A 24422-nucleotide genomic window follows, 5' to 3' on the forward strand; every position below is an offset into this window, starting at 1 on the left:
CTGCCAGTAGATTAGGTTGGCCTAAAACTCCTTGTTTATTTGAGTTTAACGGACTCAATTCGATGCAAACGAAACTGAATCAAGGTCAAATAAGTTTTTCTATCCAACCTCGTCATCAGGAGTCACCGGTGTTTCACTTGAAGGCTATTATTACAGATCGGGTTTGCTCGGATTTGCCGAGCACCAAAATTGACATATCGACGTGGAATTATATTAAAAATTTGAAGTTAGCCGATCCCGAATTTAACTGTAGTCAATCTATAGATTTGTTAATTGGTTGTAGCATATTTTCGAAGGTGTTGTTAGAAGGTAAAATTGAAGGTAAAGCGGGACAACCAGATGCCCTAAATACCGTTTTTGGTTATATTTTGTTAGGACCTACTAGCACACCTAACCTTTCGTCGACTTCGCTTGTTTGTCTTTCAAATATTGAAGACCCACTAAATTCTTCGTTAACGAAATTTTGGGAACTGGAAAACGTACCGGAAAAGCCAGTTTCAGAACCAGAAGACGTTCTGTGTGAGAACATTTATCTGGAAACGCATAATCGGGACGTCTCGGGTAAATATGTTGTATCTTTGCCTTTTCGTGAATCGCCGCCTTGTTTGCAAGATAGCTATGATATTGCTTTAAATAGATTGCTATCATTAGAACGACGCTTATCTCGTCAACCAAGTTTGAAAAAAGAATATTCTTTTCATATGCAGGAGTATCTTGATTTAGATCATATGCAGTTAGTCTCTAATGCCGAAAAGAAAAGGGGAAAGTATTATATTCCACATCATTGCGTTGTGAAACCAGATAGTGTTTCAAGTAAAATTCGAGTTGTATATAATGCGTCTCAGAAAAGTCCCAGTCGCGGTAAATCTTTAAACGACTATTTACTGGTCGGTCCTAAGCTGCAACAGAACATAGTCTCGCTGTTGTTGAATTTTAGACTTAAACGTTTTGCGCTGTGTGCGGACATTCGTCAGATGTATCGTAATATTTTAGTCGCTCCTGAACACATGGATTATCAACGCGTGTTATGGAGATTTTCTAGCGCTGAGGAAATTCAGGAATATCGTTTATTAACTGTTACTTTTGGAATAGTATCTTCGCCGTATCTCGCTTTAAGAACTCTCCAACAATTAGCATTAGACGAAGGCTCTCGTTTTCCTAACGCCGTCTCGCTTATTCGTCACGCTTCGTATATTGATGATTTTGTTTTTGGTGCTTCGACTCTCGAAGAAGCACAAACTTTAGTTAACGAATTAGTCGCTTTGTTAAAGTTAGGAGGCTTTGAATTACGGAAATGGTGTTCGAATGAATCCAAATTGTTGTCGCAATTTCCTGAATCCCATATTAATCCTCACTCCATTAATTTTGATCCAGAAGCAAATGGTCCTTCATTAAAAATCCTTGGTTTGAAGTGGATTGCACAGTCCGACGTCTTTCAATTTTCAGTCAAATTGCAAGACGTCCCTTGTACTAAAAGATCGTTTTTGTCCGAATTAGCTCGAATTTATGATCCTTGTGGTTACTTAACACCTATTACCTTTTTTATTAAACATTTAATCCAACAACTTTGGGCAACCGGTCTTAAATGGGATGATCGTCCTCCTTCGGAAATAATTCGGGTATGGGAACAATATAAGAGCGAACTATCTCTTATTTCACAGTTCAAAATTCCTCGTTTTTTGAATATTTCCTCATGTCCCATCTTAGAGCTTCATGGATTTGCCGATGCTAGTGAAAAGGGATATGCTTGTGTCGTTTATATTCGTAGTATTGATACTCGTAACCTAGTTCAAGTTAATTTACTGTGTGCCAAATCGAAAGTAGCTCCTATAAAACAGATTACTATACCTCGATTAGAATTGTTAGCTGCTGTTCATTTGGTAAAACTTATGTCGTTTGTGTTAGAGTCGTGGAAGCATATAATATTTGAAAATGTGTATGCTTGGTTAGATTCTCAAATCGTATTGCACTGGATTAAAAGCTCCCACTCGAGATTCAAAACTTTCGTCGCAAATCGCATTTCGTATATCCAGTCCCATAGTCAAAATTATTCTTGGCATTATATCGAATCTCGAAATAATGCAGCCGATGCGCCTTCGCGAGGCATGCTACCGGCCGCTTTTCTATCAAAATTAGACTGGTTAACAGGTACTTCGTTTTTGTATAATATTCCATTAATTTTTCCAGAGGTTCCTCCCTCATTGCAGGAAAAATCCTCTTTGGAAGAGATAAAGAAAGCTTTAGTGTTTGTTTCCACTCGTGAGGAACATTTTCTGTCTTGTTTGCTGAAAAATAAATCGTCTTTTACCTCGATCCAAAGAATTTTGGCTTTTATGTTGCGATTCGCGCACAACTCTCGTTATAAAAGGTCGAAACGGTCAAGACCCTTGACTTTCGTAGAATTAGAAGACTCGTTGATTATTCTTGTCAGATTTACACAAGAAAAGTATTTTGAAGAACATCTTCAATCAAATTCTTTTCCAAAACCATTTCGTAAGTTGGGAGTATTTTTAGATGATAGTACTCAGTGTTTAAGAGTAGGTGTGGTCATCTATCTCAGTCTTCGTTATCGTATGAAGCAAAACACCCGTTTTTGTTACCAAAAAAATCTCGTCTTACTACTCTTCTAGTTCGTCATTATCATGAGAAGTATTTACATGCTGGATTTAAGAGTACTCAGTTTTTGGTTAGTCAAAGGTTTTGGATAATGTCTTCTAAACAAGCCGTTAATTCGGTATTGTCCAAATGTATTAGATGTTGGAAACAATCTCCTAAAAACTTACAACCCCCTATGGGTAATTTGCCTAAATTTCGTCTCGGTGCCATTAAACCCTTTTCGATTTGTGGGTTAGATTATGGTGGACCGTTTTCGATAACCATGTCTCGTTACAGGGGAGTTAGAACTCAAAAGCCCTATTTGTGTCTATTTGTATGTTGCGCTACAAAGGCTTTAAATCTTGAATTAGCTAGTGATTTGACCGCGGAAGCTTTTTTGGCCGCTTTACAACGTTTTTATTAATTTTGTTTTGTTCGGCTTTTGTCAATATAACCGCGACGAAACCACCATTTTAATTTTAATTTTTTTATTGTAGTTTAAGTTTTGAATATTTGTGTAAGATTTGTATAGGAATTGTTTGTATTAATTATCGTTTTAGTTGTTTAAGTAATGATAGTATTTGGAATTCGTTTTGTTTTTTAAAGACCTTATGGCCTTTAAAGGGGGGAGAATGTTTAAATTCAAATATGGTTGTATAAATTAATCAATACATTTGTCCTCCCTGTATTCCTACGATCCCTATAAGTACCGCCATCGGGCTCGTGGAATGCGTCCCTTTGAAAGAGAAGAGCACCAGTCGTTGAAAAGAAAGGACGCAACCCGGCACGTGAACCCATGCACGCATATTGAATTGATTTCGTTCATTGTTTTGTAGTGCAAACCCTGGTAATTAGACCCAGCGGTAAGTTTTTACCTAGTTTTACCTAAACCTATAAATTGTTTTTGATTGTTTATTGCAACCATTTAAATTTTAATAATTATTTGCACCAATGAGGAAAAGTCCATTATTTTCTCGCCAGAGTTATCGAAGGAATAGTTCTGTTAATTAAGTACTATTAATTTGTAATAGTACATTTGTTTGTTAATACCCCACAACATTCATGAAATTAAAATGAAAGAATTTACGTCTATTAGGTTGACAAAGATATTATTTCAAATGCTTATAAAGAAAATAAATTCACAGCCTATGGAATAGAAAAACAATCCATTGCAGTATAAGAATTAAGCGAAATGCTTGCTTTAGATATTTGCCCATCAGGAATGTTTGTTCATTAGGAATATCGTTTTTTAGCTGCAACAGCCGATCGACTCATAGGTAATATTATTGTCCAAATTAAATGTCCAATTTCAGCAAAGATTTATTGCCTAAAGATGCAATAGAGAAGAAAATACCAAAGTATATGGAAGTAAAAGATAATAGATATATTTTAAAGAGAAATCACGCATATTACTATCAAATTCACATAATAGTATTATGTGTTATATGTAATGCTTCTTTAGAAGCAGTTTCAGATAAAAATTATAATAAAAATCTTGCAATTTTGGTAGCATATTTTCCCACAGTTTTACATATTTATAGATCTTTTCGAATAAAATACCTTTTGGGGTCCATTGTACCATTTACTATTGCAAAGTAACAGTATTCTCTATTAGATATAAATAACTGTCCTTGTACTTGATAGTAATAGGAATCATGGCAAAATTGAAGTTTTTTTTTTGTTCAATAGCTTCTTCAGGCGTAAGTTCTCTTGATTTATATGGACATTTGATTTCGACTACGCCTGAGTCACCTATTAAACCATCAGGACTAGCTGCAAGAAAGGGATATTCATCATGTATAAAAAAGCCTGGTAGTTCGCAATTCCGTATTCCGTAAATCTAGTTCCACAAAATTAAAACGTTGGATTCAATATTGCTTCCACTGTTTTAGTTCTGTCTGTTGTGTCTCGCAATTTACATATTTTTCCGAAATTGCTGGACGTTAATCGTTATTGACGTTCAATAAACCATGCAGCACTGTTATTTTGGGTCGTTGTATTATTAAAAATCTGTTCTTTCTGAGATTTTTTTTTGTAATTTTTTTAAAAATTTCCGTTTTTTGCTTCGAAGTCTTCATCTAACAACTGAACTAATTCTTCTGCATTTAGGTCATAGTCTTTATCAGGTTGATTATTACTTTGTTTTTTAATATTTTCTTGTCTTTTTGTTTGTTGGACCCATTTTTTAATTTTTTTTTGAGCAAATAAATTTTGGTAATAACCAGTTGGACTTTTGCTTATATTTTGCAATATATTATTTAAATAATTTCCCCGTGAATTATATGAGACTGCTGCCGCCAAACACCTTAACCGATAGTCACCTCTCTTGGTGTGATTTACACGTTTACCTCCAACAAATTTTGCTATAACAGAATTGAAAGTTTCTGCGTTATTATTGGTGGCGCTTTTTATCAAACTTGTTGCATGATATTTGAGCCTATTGCTGAATGATATAATATCGGACAACAAACCACACTCTTGCATTTCAGGAATGTAATTAATTTCCTGGTCCAAATTTTGTTTTTTACAAAAATAAGCGGCACAATTTTTGTGATCGCCGAACACGTGATACGCAGTGTTTTTAATATCTTGTTGTAAACCAAGTATTTTTAGATTGTCACTGGAATTGTTTTCCCGGTGATATTTGACAGCACAATCAATTGTAAATAGTCTTAATAGTAAGATCTTAATAGTAAAGGAATAGCTTTTCCCGCAGAACTTTGTTTTTTTGAAGACAACTCTCTTAATCGATTGACAAAATTGTGTAAATGGTTTTTGCACTCGATTTTCTCAATAAAATTCTCAATAAAAAAGTTATTGTCATACAGCTTGGCTTCACATATTTTTTTGTATGTACTGCTATCGTCATCAGCAATAGAATATTTATATTTTAAGTTGTGCATTTGTATGCTCTGTTTAAACCCTTCTACAACAATTGCACTTTCCATCGCAGTCGAAGTACCGTTATAATTTTTGTAACATACGTGTGAAGTAATAGGATTTTTTGACGCACACACACACAATACTTTTTTTTACGCCTAAGTACAATAGCTAACCAGTTCTTTTTCCGATAATACAAGCCACACCCGAATTGGCTAAAAATAACAGATTTAATTGATCTTCTTGCCCATGCACCATCAGCTATTACACTAATAACAGCTTTGTGGTCTTCTGGATCAACTTCACCCCATTCTCGTGCCAGACTTTCTTCCTCTTTTCCAGTAGCTAACATCAACTCCATGGATGTGTTATAGAAACTGTCCATGAGCTTCTCTTCTGTTTTTTTGTAGATGCTCTCTGACATCACTGGCATATTAAGGGTCGAACACCATTCTTTTAAATTGGAATATCCTAACCCAACCGATATCACTCCAGTTACAGCAGCAGTATTGATTGGAGTCTGTTGCGAATGTGGATCATCCGTTGAAACTTCCACAGTCGATTTGCAGATATTACATTGAAAAAAAAAGTTGATTCCAATCCCTTTCTGGTTTCTTTGCTCTGCTGTACTACCATCACAAGAAAATAGTCCACAGTGTGGAAAACTTAGCAGAGCTTTGGAAAAATGACAGACGTCTATAATTCTTCTTCCACAAATTTTAGAAGATGACCTAAAAATAAAATGTTTATCTGAAGATCTGAAGAATCTGAAACTCTTTAGAAACGCCTTCCGTTCGAATTCCAGAATCCACTTGGCCATGCCTACAAAAAAGCAATTTTGTTATTCAGAGAGTCAATGGTTTTTTGCTTACGGAAAAATTCAAACAAGATAGAACTTTTTGTAATTTCATTAAGAAATGTTTAATAAACAACATATCAAAAAGTTCTTCTCCAAAAGTGGGTGCTTCATTTTTATTAAACAAATTAACTGCGAAATTAGTTGTTTTTTGAAATACCTACGAAAATATAAATTTAAAAAAAAAACTGACTCGACCGTCAAAAAAAACCTTTTACAATGATGAACGTTTAATAACTGGCAGAATAACGCAAAAGAAGGAAAACATAAGACTCTGTAAAATGAAACGAGATGAAACTAGTAGAGGTGGGAAATTTAGCGATAGAATTCAGCATAATCAAAAATAAAATAGAAACGTTTTTTATCAAAGTAAAATGATGAATTCACCAATATTTTTAAAATTATTTATACTAAACAATTATTATTGTTTAAACAATTAATAAACAATTAGCGGCGAAATCTGTGATTAGAACTTTTTCTTTTAACATTTATAACCTAACAAAAAAAATTTTAGAAAAATATAAGCTTGTTTGAATTTTTCCGATACAATTCAAGTTTTCGATCTACATTTACTCCCCTATATTCCAAATACTAAATAATAAGAAAATGGTTCACTTACACACTCGTTGAAGGATGAACTTCACTTTCAAGTGCCGTGTTCGAAATTTCATCCACATAATCAAGATTGGCTTTCCTAAAAAATTACTATTCTATTTCTATTACTTTCTGGAGTTTTTCATTTCAACAAATGCAAATGGGACAAATTTGTTTGTCAACAACAGAAATAGCAAAGAGAATAGCAGGAAATGGATCAGCCTTTCTCAGAAATGTAGAAATTTGATTACCCTATTTTATTTCGACAATATAATTTGGTATTTACACGACAAAATTCCGCTTTAATCTTTGTAGAGATTAGAAAAATATTGTTAAGGATACATGGAAATTTCAGCTTGGTATTTCCATATATAAATTACCATTACAATTAAAAAATATATAGAAATTTGATGTATAGAAATATGGATGTGAAACATGGATCATGAAGGATAATATGATAGACAATTTAGGATGTGACTCAGGTATATGCTAAAGTATGACAAAGACGTCATAACTATAAACTAAGACTATATTTACCAAAACGATACTCTCAAATAATTGAATCCTGCATCTTGGAAAGATATTTCAGAATTAAACAGGAAGATACATACGGAACTGAAGGAAATTACAGCAGGGCTGCCACAAAGAAGTGTCTTTACCTTTTGTATACGTGTTATATTATTGTCCTAGAAAATAATACAATTGCAACATTTACCGATAATACTGCTATCATAGCAATATGCAAAATAAGTGAGGAAGCGATAGAGAAATTACACAGGTGTTAATCAAATATAATATACTCCAGGGAAATAAGCAAAAAATAGAGCATATTCGTGACACTCAATAATCCAGGTCGCTGACAACTTTTTTAGTTATTGTAGACCTATAGGAAGAAAACCTACTTGTTTCCTGCCTTGAATTTGGAGCCGTTATTTAATTATTAACAATTTAATACAAAAAACGCTATTTTTTCTATGATTATTAATGATACTAGTATTAAAAAAATAGATTTTTGGAAGAAAATTATTTTTTCACGAATTGTTTAAACAAACTAGACTATTAATTAATTAATTAATATATAAACAAATTACATATTTGTAATGTACGTAGAAATTACATACAAATTAAAAAAAGAATGATGAAAATCCATTGAGTAGATCCGGAGATATAGAAAATTTTATTAGTTTGAAATTGTTTGTTCGATATTTAAATTCCATGGATTTGTAGGTTCTTCCTAGTCACCATTTGAACTAATTTTTGAAAATTCGTCAATATTCTAAAAAATAAAATTTTGTAATTTTATGTCATTTAGCTTTCTAATATAGTGCAAAAAATCGCGTTTTTTGCATTAAATTGTTAATCATTAAAAAACTGCTTCGAACTTTAGACAGGAAACAAGTAGGTTTTCTTCTTATAGGTCTACAATAACTAAAAAAGTTGTCAGCTACCTGGATTATTGAGTGTCGCGAGAAAATCCCTATTACCCTGGACTAATATGACTGTACAAGCAAGTGACGAAACAAACTTCATATATTATGTAAACTTTACAAACAAAAACGTTCAAAATAAATATTCCAATAAATATAAATGATCAAATTCCATATTCAAATACTACAAAATATTTGGGTATTACTATGAGCTCATGTAATGAAGAAAAGAAAATAATAATTCTGATTGAAATACAAAAAAAATGTAATGGCGGATTGACCAAAATTCTATGCTGTTTCTACATAATAAATTATTATTATATAAGCAAATACTGAAACAATAAAATTATTATAAAAACCGTATAAACATTTAAGGAAAATGTCACAAATCAACAGAAAATATTTCTATTCATATAAAAATTTAGTCAAATTATACGTACTTACTGCTTATTTATATAAAATTTCCTCAATCGTCGTTGACTTTTTCGTCCGGAACATAAACGTTTTCGTGAACTACCCATTTTAAAAACAATAAACACACTGGTTTGTCAAAAGTCGGAATAAGCCCTAATAATGTTATTCAACATTATTTATAACCCTCCCCCGAGAGGGTGTCCTATGCTGACAGAGGGAAGGACATCCTATGCTGACCGAAATAGAAGTACATTTAGCAGAACTTTGAGATTTTTTGAAAAGTTTATACCAAATAGCTGCTTTGTGTTACACTTTATGTTAAAAATAAAAACACTTTTTTATTAAAAAAAAAAAAACGTTTTTACGTTTATTTTAACCAACAATATTTGAAAAAAAAAATTGTTTATTAATTTACAACCAAATAGTGCACTAGAACTTTTTAAGACCTTTCATATAAAAAAGAATCATCTCAATATCTGCCATAGTTTTTGCGTTATTTGATATAAACTTTTACATTGAAATTTAGCTATGCCCAGAATCGTGAGGAACGGCCTTAAGGTTTCTTACATATTTAAGTTCACTATTTAAGTGGTTTCGTTTTTTTTGTGTATCCTTTTTTTCTTCTTTTCTGTTTGTCTATTAATTCTCTAAAGTTGTTCTAGTTCGTCGGGTAAGCATTTTTCTGTTGACATTGATTATATAGTCCATCAATATATTGAAGAGGATAACTCACTCTTAAAAACAAAATCTGACACCCACAAGAATACCACAATTCCAGCGGCATCTTTATTTCATTATTTTTTAGGATTGAATTATTTTATTAGAAATTCGAATATTCGATATGGAAATTAGAAATTAATTCCATCGTGATATCTCTGTACCTTGGTCATTTCGTGAAATTCTTACTTCCTCGGGTTTAAATATTGTATTTATAAGGGATTAAATCACAATTGATTGTAAAGAGAATTACATTTTACATTTGTTTTGACGGTTCGATTGCCAAAACGGAAATTTTTTTCAAAAAAACATAAATTAAGAAATTATGTTAAGATGTAAATTTTTATCAATTTGCGCTTTGTGGCAAGTAATTTGACTAAACTGGTTGTCACAAAGCTAACTTCCAAAAACAAATTTCTGTAATTCATTTTATAGATGACGATATTATGCGCCAGAAGTCATGAACTTGTGGTGATGCCTAACTTTTTTTAATAAAATCTGTTCTTCACTACGATATGTTTTGCTTTTTATTGTCTTGCATTAGCGTTTAAGAAAAGTGAAATTTTGTTAAGAAACATGTCTCTCTCCGAATCTTTCTTCAAGCTGGTACTGTCTAATGGGTCTCAATAAAGGCGAAACTTGTCTTAGTGTAAAAAAGAACATATATTTAAAGAGAAAAGACTCTGAAAAACGAATTTCAGAAATCTGTTTCTGGAAGGTAGAGGTATTTTCATAAATTTTATAGACAAACATCTAACAGAACTTTTATTTTATTTAGACCGATATGACCCAGTTTATTGGTTTGCCCATAGAAAATAAAGTGGCTGCCTTCTTACCAGAAAAATTACATCAAGAAAAAGACAAGAACGAATCGAAGTTAGTTAATTTGGCGTTAAAGAACGTAGATACTGAAATCGATAAATTTGTACAAGTTAATACAAGAGAATTAGCCAAGGATAAGTGGTTGTGTCCGTTATCTGGAAAGAAATTTAAAGGTAAATTTAAAATTCACTCATATTTTATTTTTTACTGAGCATTGCATTAATTTTACATAGCAATTTTACAAATTATAATGACTGCATTCGATAGCGATAACCATGATTTTTTTTGATAATTTTTGAATTATTTTAATTATTTTGATTTATGTACGTCATATTTTCAACAAAAATAATATTTGTGACGGCTAGCTCTTTTAGACAGCAGACTCAGTAAAACACAAGTTTAAATTAAATAAAAATGTATTCGAAATAAATAAATAACAAAATAAAATTAGATCCTAAGTAATATATACAATAAATAAAAATTAAACCGTCAATCCTGGCGACGAAGGCATTCACGTCGGTATGCCCACTGTTTAATATCTGCGAGAAATAAAATACAATGAATGATATAAAATCTTAAGGGCAATTAAGCTGTGATTAATACACACTGGACACAGACGGTAGGAAACGGGTCAAAGGAATAGAGATGGAACGGGTCAATCAATACTCGGCCCGGAGAGGAACCGATGCTGTCCAATCAGTACTTGGACACAGGAGAGAATAGGTATGTCCCAGATCAATACTCAGGAACGGAACTGCCACTAGATCAATACTCTAGCGGAAGCGGTTGGCTTTCAGTCAATACCCTTGGGCCAGTGGAATTGTTGTCAGATCAATACTCCGACAAAACTCTGCTTTCTTTTGCGGCGGCTGCTCTTTTATACGGTCGAAGGCCTTTCATCTCCTCTAGTGCTCATCGATGGAGGAGGGCCTTCTGGTAGGGATGCGTGACTACGAAGCGCTGACGGTATCAAGGCGATGCAAATCGTTACACATCCTTCTATTTGAGAAAAAAAAAATGTAGCATACATTTTTTTGTAGCGTGGAGCCTACAACGGTGTGATCCCTTTTACTCTTCTTGGCAACTTGATTTTTATTCTTCTGCCGTTGTTGCAGGTCACCCGGAATTTCTTGGTCCCCTTTTCCACCAGTTCTATCGGGACGATTTCCGTCAAGTCGGAATTGTTTCCTAGCTGTGGCTCCCACGGAGTCATCATTGCTGCGGCTTTTAAGTCACGTCGGTGTGTTGTCAGCGCGGTTCTTCCTTGGTGGTGATGGTGGCGTACCAAATAACTGGTGAAACTTGTTGAGGATGCGTTCCGCTTCCTTCCCTGGCGTGACAGACAGCCCAGATCTCTGGTGTTTCTAGTGGGTTCATCTCTTCAGGAATCTCTAATAGGTCTTCCATGGTTGTTTGCTGGTTGAACTGAGTTCTGTTTTTAGAATTTGCTGCTTAATAGACCAGGGAAATAAGCAAAAAAAGTACCATGTCTGTGACACTGAACCGACCAGGCAAACGGCAGTTGTTTTGAGTAGTATGAACCTCTGTAACAAAAATCTATATGTTTCCTGCAGTCGATTTTTTGGATTATTAGTCGAATTATTAACAAATTAAGGTCAAAAAACGGTAAATTTTCACTTTCTTCGTCTATCAGCAAAAAGTAAAGCATTTGACACAACTTCGAGAATAAAAAACTCAAAAAAGTCATATAAAAACATTCAAAATAGCGTTTTCTAAATATTCCTATTCTTATTTGTTGCTTAGAAAGTTGAAAAATAAGTTAAAAATGTCTGTTTTTTATAAATGTTATAACTTTTTTTAAAATAAACTTATAACCTTTATATTACATACAACGTTGGGTCTAGTGGTGCTTATTATTATTTAAAAAAATGCTAAAAACTAATTTTTTTTATATTTGGAAAGCCTAATTTTTTTACAAATTTAAAAGAAAAACAGTTTACCTAGGACACTTTGGGACGAAGTTATGGTACATTCGGGCAGCAAATTGCCGACTATCAACAAACGCACTTGTTGATATTCGCCCTCTCATTCGTCAAGAGGCTATTAAATATAATTTATTGCCTTAAGCCAGACGGAATTTGATTTTACAGGTCCAAACTTGTCAGTCTGTTTAAATTCAAATTGTATTTTTAGCGTGTTGGTTTTTAAGTTAATATATTGTGTGTTATATGTTGTAGTTATTAAATTATTTACTGGTCGTGTTATTTTTTAGAGTTTAATTTAAGTGTTTGGTATTAAGTTTTATAGTGTGTAGTGATCTTTTAGTATCCAAAAACAAAGTATTTGTTAATCAAAAGTAAAAATAGCTTGCGGTAATTACTTTAACCCTTTCGCTACGGGCCAAGTATCGGCTGCGCGTTACTCATATACGGCGTCCGGAAAATTTTGCACTTTACGATCGAGACGGCCACTCAGTAGTTTACATTCTTTATATTGAAGTAGTTGAATCGTTTTTCGTTTGTCGGCAGTTTGTTTATATTCGTTTTATCGAAGTAGTGGAATTTGTTTTCGTAAAACTTCAAAAAAACGGTATTCAGAAAGTACGGCGCTAAGGTGCGTGATGTGCTGCCGTGTGTGTACGGCATCAGTATGGTGTATTTGTGGATCGTAACGTACATGAACGATACTAGTAAGCAAGATGGACAATGTAGAACGTACTATTACGATTATAGCTCTTCAAAGATGTAAATACTTAAAAATGTACGGTGACAGAACCTGAACGATGGAGATAAATTTGCGTAATAGTACAGCGCTCGCTAATCAAAGCTGCAAATAAAAATCGTACTATTACGACAACAGTATCGAAATGGTTAATAAAAGTAAGAGAAACCAATATTTTAATTTATTGATGTTTCGAAAAGTTTTATTTTCTTTTTAGTCCATTTATTCACGGTTTTTGCTGTAAATATTAAAGAACCGCTTGGATTGACATGAAATTTGGCATATACATAGCTAAATTATCCTGCAGGTACATGTTTGTGAGCTTTTTCACTTCAAGTAAATTTTAAAATATTAAAATTTTCAGGAAAAGGTAAAAGGCTAATAATCTGTCACATTGGCAGTGAAGATTTATTTGTTCCAGAAGGGCTGTGGGTGTTTGATTAAAAAAAAGTGGGGACTACCATGAAGAGATAGACGGGAAATATTTCGAAAACTGGTTCAAAAATATACTGCCCAGATTAGAAGACAACTCCATCATCGTATTGGACAACGCGTCTTATCATTTCAGAAAATTGGAAAAAATTCCAACTACTGCTTCTAGAAAAGCTGACATCCAAGCGTGGCTGAAATAAAAAAATATAGGGTTTGAGCTTCATGTTAAAAGTGCAACTGCTGGCTATCGTTACGGAACATAAGGGACAATATAATAAATATATCATTGATGAGATGGCAAAAAGCCAAAACAAAGTAGTGTTAAGGCTGCCTCCGTACCATTGTGAGCTCAATCCGATTGAGCTCATCTGGTCAAAAGTAAAAAATTATGTAGCAACCAAAAACACTACTTTTAAATTTGCAGATATGAAAAATATTTTTTATGATGCAATAAATAATATAAGTCCAACTACGTGGCAGAAATATCTGCAACACGTTCAATAAAAAGTCGAGTCCAAAATGTGGAAGTTGGACAATATAATAGACAACCATATCGAACCCATAATAATAAATCCAGACAAAGACATGATTTTATGCTTTGATAAACTTATGACAATGCTACTTTATTCAAAATGTTCACTTTGTTATGTATCTCTCAGTTAATGAATATTTTATTTGAGCACATTTTTCTTCAATGAAACATTAAATTTTGCTCACAATGATTAAATTTCAAGAAATTCTTACACTAATAGTTTCAAAAGTAAATATTTTTAAAAATCATATTATACACCTCAGTACGACCTTGTTTGGCTTTCACGTGAGTTTGTTGACAGTTGGGTTAGGTTTTTTTATAAATTGTTAGCCGCTTTGTTTATAACAATTAACCTTATTAGGGTCATCTGAAGGAACATACTTTAGAGTTTTAATGTTAATAAATCGAAAAAGATTGCATTTTAATGGAATCGTTCACAAAGCTTCAAAAATGTGGTCTTCAAAATTGATCGGCTTTGAAACTGGTGAGAGCTAAGGAGGGGGAAGGAGCTGTTATCTGTATCTCTGTTTCTTGTTTATGGATTTTTACGTTTCTTTTTGAAATTGTATGTACTTTTTGCGTACATTACAAATATGTATTATTTAAATAAATAAATTGTTAAATAAACCATCTAATTTGTTTAAACAATTTTTTTCTGTTTTTAATTTTTTTATGAATATTTGAGGTAATTTTTATTGTAAAAAATAAATATTTATGATTAATATACAGTATAGGTAAAAGCTTATGGTCGGTATGGACCTTACGTGAGATGAAGTGAGAAACATCTGTTTAAAAAGAGAGTCCGTCCGTATTAGGTCCGCCCTTTATATCGTCGAAAATGCATTAGTGGAAATAATAAAAAAAGGGGAAGTTCAACGTTGCCAAACTTATTGGTTTTATTTGACCTGTTGTCTTTTTAGCATTTGAACAATGTTCTAAGATAATCAAATTTGGACGAATTGATTTAAATGGCAGCTTACTGTTTTTTATTAGGAATATGCCATACTTACTTTACAATAAGTGTAATTTAACATTTTGATTTCCACTTCGCAAATCGTTTTATATAAATAAAATTTATTTATGTTTCGTATTTTAAGTACGATTTCCGAATTGGAAATCTAAACATCAAAATAAGCTTATTTTAAAGTCACATTTCCCAATAAAAATAATAAACGCATTATGACGCCACAATAAAAAAGCTTCATACAAAATTATTTGTCAACGTCGCGGTGACAAAGTAAGGACACTTTGATTTTAAAACTGTGGTAACGAGTAGAGGTGGGTCTTTGACGTTTTTATCGTTAACGCAACTGAACCGTTTTTCGTAAACAAGTAACTAGTTAAATTATTTCTCAACCCAGTTGGTTGTTTAACAGTAGTTTCAAGTAAGATAGTACATAAACAAAAATATTGGCTATTATCGTTTATGTGTATATGTATTGAAGTGAAAGAAACTAATGAAGGATATATTTATTATAACTTGAAAAATAAATTAAACAATACAAATAGTAAATCATACTTACGTTTATATTACACGTTATTATTAAATCGCGAATCGTCTAAATTGACATATAAAAACATAGGTTTTTCCACTTTACTTGTTGTTAACCGGGTTCTTCTTTTATTTGAAATTAAACCAGATTTTGAACCTGTGTTCACAAGGAACAGATGGCTACAATATTACTATATTTTATTAATTTAGTGGTTAAGTTTGGACATACATGGCGTTGGTTTTTCCACCCCTGTAATGGACAGTTCCAATCTCCGTTCGAATTTTTGTGGGTAATATATCATCAGACAAATACATGTCGACTTCTTATATAGCTCTCGATACAGGTGTACGTTTAGATGAGTCATGTCCCATTAATTCATCAAAAATACACCACTTAAGTCATATTTATCGGTTTCTTTTTCTTGTACTGGTTTATTTTCAAAATCTTCTTTTTCCTTAATTATAGAAGTAACCAGCTTCTTAACTGTTTCTTTTGCTTTTTTAGCTTCATTTTTATCAGAAAATTCCTGCATTTTAAATCGTGTATAAATAAATGTACTCTAAATCTTTCTGCTAAACCCGATTTTAGTAATTGCACTAGGCCGAAATCGGCCCCGAAGGCGGATGAATCAAGAAATAATGGTCAACGGCATAAGGAAGCAGAAGGCAAAGAGGAACCACTGTATTAACGGTTCATAGAGCATGCCCCGGAAAATCACCATAGAATTGACACTGCAATTGCAAATCATTACTAATTATGGAAAGCGGAGGCCAAGATTCGGCAGGAGAGGAGAAACATATTTATACAACGAGGCCTCTGAAGTCGTAAACATGCGAAAACCTCATGAAGAAATTCTAAGAATAAAGAAATCTAATTTTAGAATGTGCACATGGAATGTTAGAAGTCAACGCAATTCAAGAAATGAAAAGAATGAAAATAGACCTACTGGGAATCAGCGAAATGAGATGGCCAGAGATCAGACAGGATCGTGTAAAAAGGACGGAAGTGTATTATATTATTCCGGTAACAGCAAAGAAGACCCGCATCACAAAAGCCATGCGGCCTCACCGCACTTCGACCTATAGAGAACTTTTGTGCATATCTTAATCTAGTTAAACTCTAGAATTCCAATACTTCTGATGAAGTTGATTAGCTTCCTAGGTGACTTGTTTCCTATGTCAGAGGACGCAAAACTGACCTCTCCTAAGAATTTTAGTCGTTTGCAGAACAGTGCTACGCAGTTGCATAGTATATGTTCTGCCGTTTCTTTTTCATTGTGACAGAAACGACAGTTCTCACTATCTGATTTGCCCATCTTCTTGAGATGATATCTCAGAGGGCAGTGACCAGTGATAAGGCCAGTGACCATTTTGATATCTTTTTTACTCATTTCGAGAAGGCGGTTTGTTGCAGTAGGCGACACTTTTATAAGCCTTTTTGCTTGTCTTTGTCCTGGTGTGTTAGACCAATATGATCTTAGTTGATTGAGTTCCCAGGTACGGAGTTCCTCTCTGATGTGGCTTTTCGATAGTCCACAGAAGGGTTCCGGACCCTGGAATGGGGTATTAGCTCCTTCTTTTGCGAGGCTGTCAGCTTCCTCATTTCCTGCAATTCCCTTGTGACCTGGCACCCACATGAAAGTTACATTGTTGCGTTCCGCCAGCTTCTTGAGAGATTGTTTACAGTCCCAAACCAACTTTGACTCACATGTAAATGACTTTAGAGCCTTTAAGGCGGCTTGGCTGCCTGATAAAATAAAGACTTTTGCCCTACGGGTGTCTCGGTTGAGACATTCTTGGGCACTTATGTCTATAGCATGTATTTCTGCCTGGAACATAGTTGGGGCGTTTCCAAGAGATTTAGATAGCCTGAAATTGGGCCCAGTAACTCCCATTCCTGCCCTTTCATCTATCTTAGATCCATCTGTATACCATACGAGTGAACCTTCTTCCACTTTTGGTTCAATTTCTTCACCCATTTGGTGATTTTTTATGACCACTTCAAAGGGTGTTTCAAAGTCGAATTTTACTGGCATAGCATCTGTCGGCATGTCCTTAGAATCCAATGGAATTTCTTACTAAGATTTTCAGGTGGCCAACTAGATCTCCAGGTTTCATTATTTGTGTCTGTCGCAGTTTTAAGGCGGTAGTTACTGCCTCCTTCCTTATTCAGAACTGCAAGGGAGGAAGGTTCAGCATCGCCTCTAGAGCTGCAGTGGGACATGTTGACATTGCCCCTGTGATTCCCAGACAAGCTAGCCGCTTCACTTTTTGCAGCTTGGCGTTAGCTGTTGTTTGTTGTGTTTTTGGCCACCATACGAATGATGCGTATGTGACCATGGGCCTAATTATTGTTTTATATGACCAGAGAGTCATTTTCGGTTGTAGGCCCCAAGTCTTTCCAAACGTCTTGTGGCAGGTCCAAAGCCACCAAAGCTTTGGATAAAATTTTTTCAATATGACTATTCCAGGTGAGTTTTTGATCTAGGGTTACTCCCAGATATTTTACTTCCTTGGAATAGTCTAATGTGATGCCATTCATAGTTGGAGCCTGTAAATTGTATTTACGTCTCCTTGTGAAACGTATCAAAGTCGTTTTACTGGGGTTGACACTTAAGCCCTCTTTCCATTACCAACTTTTAATTTCGTTAAGAGCAGTTTGCATGAGACTAGATATAGTCTGGTCATGCTTGCCCCTAATTGTAACAACTAGGTCATCTGCGTAACCTTGGGTTATAAAACCAGAATCATGCAACTTAGTGAGAAGGTCATCCACAACCAAAGACCACAGCAGAGGCGATAATACTCCCCTTGAGGGCACCCCTTTACCTCTGTCACAGTCACAGATTCTCCTCAAATACCAGCAGTGATGATTCTCGTTTTTAGCATTGACTGAATCCATTGTATTAGTGAGACTTCAATGCTCCTCTTTACTAGTGCTCTTTTCATGGATTCAAATGAAGTATTATCGAATGCTCCCTATATGTCAATGAAAGCGCAAAGGGCTATCTCTTTTGCCACTATTGTCTTTTTAATTCTTTCGACTAACGAATTCAGAGCATTTATAGTGGATTTGCCAGTCTGGTAGGCAAACTGATGTTTGTGAAGTGGTTTCCTCGCTAATGTTTCGCTTCTTATGTAGTAATCTACTAGTTTTTCCATTGTTTTTAGGAGAAAGGAGATCAGGCATATAGGACGATATGACTTCGCTTCGTCCGTAGGACGTTTCCCCGCCTTTGGTATAAATACCACCTTTGCGTCCCTCCAAGTTTTTGGAATGTGACCTTCCATGGCCAGGAAAATGGGTCTTCAACAGCTCTCTAATAGTTTCCGTTAGACTCTCAGTATAGTCACCATTCGGCTTTTTGATCAGTCCGATTTCATTTGTGTGATCTTTTGAGAGAACCTTTTGGAGTCGTTGTTCAGGGGCTAATTCTGTTATATCTTCGCACATTTTTCTCCACGAGTTTCTCTTTGATTTTCTTAGTTCTTTGTTGTACTCAGTAAGGGCATTTCTGTAGGAGTCCCAACTAGCTGTAGATTTTGCCCTATTGAAGAGTTGTCTGACCTTTTTTCTAAGTTTAGTTAACTCTTTATTCCACCAGGGAACATCCCTAGTGGTTTTCTTGTGTTTTAGAGGACAACTTGATTTATAGGCCTGTATTATGGCATTTTGAAGTTGCCATGAGGCTCGGTCTAGATTTTCCTCTGTGTCGAGCGACGTATCGAGTTCCTCCATTTCGCTTTCGAGACACTCTTTATAAGTGTCCCAATCGGTCTGTTTTGGGACTCGATATTCCTCAAGGCCCTCCTCAGATGCACCCAAGTCGAACCTTATGTGTTGATGGTCCGACATTGAGTCTTCATTCGAGACATGCCAATTATATATTTTATTTGCTATAAACGAACTAGTTAGGGTTATATCAAGAACCTCTTTCCTAATTGCGTTTATAAATGTGGGTTTGTTACCTCTGCAATATAAGTTACTAGCAGATATATAGTCCAGGAGGTGCTCACCCCTGTTATTGATTCCTGTGCTACCCCATACTGTGTGGAGTGCATTTGCATCGCAGCCAATAATTGTCTGTTCTTGCTCTTGCACCATCCCATAAGTCTTTGAACTTCCTCTGGAGGTGGATGGTTTTCAGAGTCACCCGGAAGATAGGCCGAAGCAAAAACAATTTGCCTCTTGCCTACTTCTGTTGGCATTTCCACTATTGCGGTTAACAAATCTGCCGTGGTAAATTCTGGAACAGAAATATATTTAATATTATGTGAGAGCAGTAATGCTGCTCTTGGATTGTCAGTATTGATATTATAGAGTAACCTACCTGATTTTATGTTGAGTCCTTGTATTCGTCCACCATTAATCCAAGGCTCCTGTAGGATGCCAATGGCTAGGCTGTCGTCAATAAACCTTTTTCTAAGCACACTGGTAGCTGCTTTTGAATGTTGAAGGTTTAGCTGCAAACATTTCAGCCTTTGAATAATTTTTATAGGTTGGTTTGGGGATTTTTTAATTTCCCCTTGCCTTTATTGTCTGGTTTCCCAGATTTTTTTGGCCACTAGCTGATTCGTTGGAGTCAGGCCTTTGCTCGCCTGTCCTCCTGGAATCATCTTGAGCACTTTTTTGCTCATCCGGGGCCTTAGACAGCGTAGCAGGTTTTTGAGACCCGCTAGCTGATTCCTTGAAGTCAGGCTTTTGCTTGCCTGTCCTCCTGGAGCACTTTTTTGCTCATCCGGGGCCTTAGACACCGTAGCGGGTTTTTGAGACCCGCTTGTTGTGGGCTGATTTCTGCCACTCTTGTCTCTTAGGACCGAACGACCATATCTGTAATTGATCATATTCCCCGTTGATTTTAGCCTTTTGGCGGATTGGCTGTCCACTGAAAGGGTTAAAATTTCCACGGCTCCACTCGTAGACCTATTCATTATTCTCCATGCTGAGGTATGGAGGCTAAAGTTTTGAGCCTCTATTAGACCTAGAATTTTCTCCGTGGAATAATCCTTACTTACGGGACGGTACGCCATAAAGACTTCAGTGTGGGGAATTTCTGTTCCCCCTACAAGTCTCAATGTGGCACCCTCCCATGGCTGTATCTCTCCAATGTGTGTCTTGTCTGGAGCTCAAGAATCTTGTCTTAGATCTTCTCCTTAACGGCCTCTAATTGTTCCGTTGTAAGGAGATGACGTGGGAATTCCAAGGGTAGGATTCCCACTTTAACACCTTCAGCCATTTGACTGAAGCAGGGTTTTGCAGATTTAGGCACAGTGTCGCCTTTATCTGCATCACTCCTTGATTTTTTTGCCTGTCGACCTTCGGGAGTGTTCTCTTCAGAGCGGACCCTTTTGGGACCTTTTTCCAGAGATTTCTCCTTTATAGGCTCGAGTGCTTTCTTTCGGGCTTCTTCCGGAATCAGCCCTTTCTTAATAAGGTATTTAAGCCTTTTTTTGCGGCACCAGATAGCTTTATCCTTTCTTTCCCGTGTACGGTACTTAAGGGTCTAAGCTCGTCACCACTAGTTAGTAGTAGCTCCTCCTCAGTCTTTTCAGGCTTATTTTCGGCCTGTACATGAGGGTCGCTAACCTCCATTTCAGTGTCTGATCTTTGGGAGTCGGATATCCCTTCTTTTTCTTTAATATAGGGTTCCATACAGATTCCCACGAGAAGCTAGGGAAATAAATGTCACCTGCAGCAGAGCCCCGCATACCACAGTAAGGCTAGTAAAACTGAGGTTCGCCAGGTGCCCCAGAGTTCGCATAATAGTAGTGAGATACCCCCTAACTATTCATTCTTCGGCTTATGCTGCTCCACCTTGAAATTGGGACGATTTTTTATTGTGGTTCCCTTGCACTTGGCCGGCCGGTTAAGGCAAGCCCCCACATCTTATGACGTAATAGACACGGTTCATACCAGGCAGGTTTCCGTAGATGTCTGTCTCCTCCCGCAACGAAACGTCAATCTGGACACTAATCCAGTCTTGAGATTCCATTGCAGGGGGCGAGCACCATCTTCCACGCTGTGATTCCTGGTATTGTTAACTTGGGTAGGCTGCTTCTTAGTCGCTGAAGCAGTTCATCTATACTTCGACTATCCGGAAGAGATTCCCAGGTATTCCAGAGATCTAAGCGGTGGCAGGAACTGCTCTAGCGAGGTCCTTTCACATCCATTCATACTTCCCGTTCGCCAGGCCTAGCCCGTTGATAGGGGGTACCTTCATTCAACGGAGAGCTCCTTATTAGAGAGATCCCATTCATTCAGACACATACTTATTCCATTTCCTGCGCCAGACTACAGCCCTACCTGAACAGTCAGCTTAAGCCACCGAACCCACGTCAAAGTCTTGCAGCCACTATCGGAGGCAGAACTGAGTAAGTATGTGATCAATTTCGTACCAGTCTCGGATAGAATAATATTACTCCAAATAAATGCTCAACCATTTAAAACTAACATACTTCAAATCTATGCCCCGACTGCAGATAGAGAATATGACAATGAAGTCGAGAAGTTGTATGATCAGATCCAAGACATCTTACAGAAACTGTAGGTCAGGTCAGACTGTAGGTCCTCATGGTACAATGAACACAAGGTATGATATTGCGCATGATGTTTGACAGCTGACCCAGGCATGTGACGTAGTCAAGAATGCTCGAACCCATTATTTGTAATGATAGTTAACGAGTTTCTTGACATTGTATCAATTTACCGCGTTTTTTCTTCAGTTAATATTTACCGCATTATAATGTCTTAAAAAGTACCTGTGGTGTTTAGTTACTGTTTAGTTTATTATACTGTATAGTAGTTTTTTTTTGTAAAACTAAAAGTTTTTATTTGCAATTGTATATCTATACCATTATGCAATACCATTATGCAATTTGCAATTTATTTAAATTTTGCAATTAATTGTTTATTTTATTATCTTTTATTTTGTAATATTGGCGATTTTTGTAATTTCAATAAATTTTAATTATTGATACTTTCTGACTTTTTATAAGCTTTGTCCATAAAATTGTACAATTTTCTGTAACAATAAAGCATATTTCTATTTTAATGTATTCTATACTCATACGATATAAACAGTTATCTTCGAAGTCTTTTAAACATAGTATTAAATAATTCTTGATTTACCACAGTTTCTATTCTATTGATGAGTATCTATCTCATGTATTGTATTACATTTTTTATGGTTGACGAATATAATAATGTAGAAATTTACATGAATAAATCTATCTATCTATCTACTTTTTAAATTTTGCTCTTTTTTATATCAACATATTACAACAACACCATTAACTCTTTAGAGGACACCGAATAAAGTCAAGATAAACAATGGTATACAGTATCCACCAAAAAAAATCACTGCTTAGCATTTGCTAACGACTTGGTAATCTTGGCTAGTAGAAGGAAAATAGAGCTGACGGAAACAGTCTTCAAACTGAAAGAGAATATAGCAACCAAGGGAATGTATATAAATGAAGCAAAAACGAAGTATATAGAATCCACAAATAAGAAATTCGTTCGGGGGCAGTACATAACAATGATAACAGCAAAGGTAACACAATATAAATTCGAAGAAATTAAAAGATTTGAGTGCTTAGGAAATGTCTTCACAAGAGAACCTAACTTCGAGGAAGAAAAATACAGAAAAGAATTATGTCTGGCAACCGCGATGTATATGCTCTCAATGGGTTGTTAAGAAAATATATCTCGAAGAGCAAAACTAAGGGCATACAAGACAGTAATAAGGCCAATAGTGATGTATGCTTCTGAAAAATGAGCCACAACAAAAAAACACCAGGAGTTTTTATTAGTTTGGAAGCGCAAAAGCTGGTGGCAACATATTAGCGGTAATTAAGGTTCAAAGACTTAGATGGTTAGTACCCAGAATGGTACTACTTAGTGCATTGGCATGCTAAAGGCGAAGAGGAAGACCGAGGTCATGATGGAGCAACGAAGTTAAAGAAAATATGAGAAAACGTAACGTAACGAACTGGGAAAGAAAAGGGAGTGACAAAGAATAGTACATCAAGCCATGGGCCTACTAGGCTCGAAGTGCTTACATATTATTATCATTATTAAACAATACCAAGATAATTTTATGTGTGAAAATTACAAAAGATGTCATTTAAAACATTGTGCAATATTATGTGACCTCACTACAGTCATATTCGATAGCCAGCTTGCTCATCCGATCTAAATAAAATTGAGTTTATCATTATTTATTTTGATTTTGTGTTTAGTTCAGCATATACCTACAATTTGTGTGTACCTACATTACAAAGTAATCATTAACAAATTAAGAAGTGGGAATACCTTGTATATTTGAAAATAATTTTAAAATTTTTAGCTATACTCGACCCATTTTATCAATAACCCTGAGTCTTCAAGAAATCCAATAGACTATATACTTGTAAATGAGCGTTTCTGAAAAGCCGTCAAAAAAGTCACTACATTTCGTGGGGCAGATATTGGATCTGATCATCAACCACTTGTAGCAGATATTAAACTAAGGTTAAAACGAATTCAGTTACAAAAACCAAAAACCAATGTACTTAACTTTGACGATATAAACATAAAACATAACATTAAAAAGGAATTTAACAATAGAATAAAAAACATCGGAGAACAACTAGAAGATCCAGAAGAACTATGGAGTGAATTTAAAAACCAAGGATTATAAAAAAAACTTAATCAAGAAAAATTAATGGACGACAGACGAAATCTAATGAAACATAATATTAGACACCTGCAGAGAAGAATAAAAAAGGAGATCAAATTAGCCAAAGAAAAATGTATGAGAGAAAGGTGTAACGAAATAGAGGATATAATATCTAAACACGACTTATTTAGTGTGCACAAAAAACTAAAAGAAATGAGTAACATATTTAAAAAACGAATTCCCTCTGTACTCGTTGACAATAACAACAAAATTATTGTAAATGAGCACGAAATAAGAAAATAATGGCAGCTGTATATAT

The 24422-nt window shown here is 35.1% G+C and overlaps 1 protein-coding gene across 2 annotated transcripts in view; it reads left to right on the top strand.

Moving 5' to 3' along the window:
* Positions 1-24422, top strand: part of Ars2 (arsenic resistance protein 2) — a 505227-nt gene that overhangs the window by 303021 nt on the left and 177784 nt on the right. For both annotated transcript variants that reach the window (XM_072529864.1, XM_072529863.1), the window contains exon 11: positions 10262-10478. In XM_072529864.1, coding sequence (XP_072385965.1) covers positions 10262-10478 — 217 coding nt within the window. The remainder of the gene's footprint in view (positions 1-10261; positions 10479-24422) is intronic.

This window comes from Diabrotica undecimpunctata, chromosome 4, assembly GCF_040954645.1.
Source record: "Diabrotica undecimpunctata isolate CICGRU chromosome 4, icDiaUnde3, whole genome shotgun sequence".
NCBI lineage: Eukaryota > Metazoa > Arthropoda > Insecta > Coleoptera > Chrysomelidae > Diabrotica > Diabrotica undecimpunctata.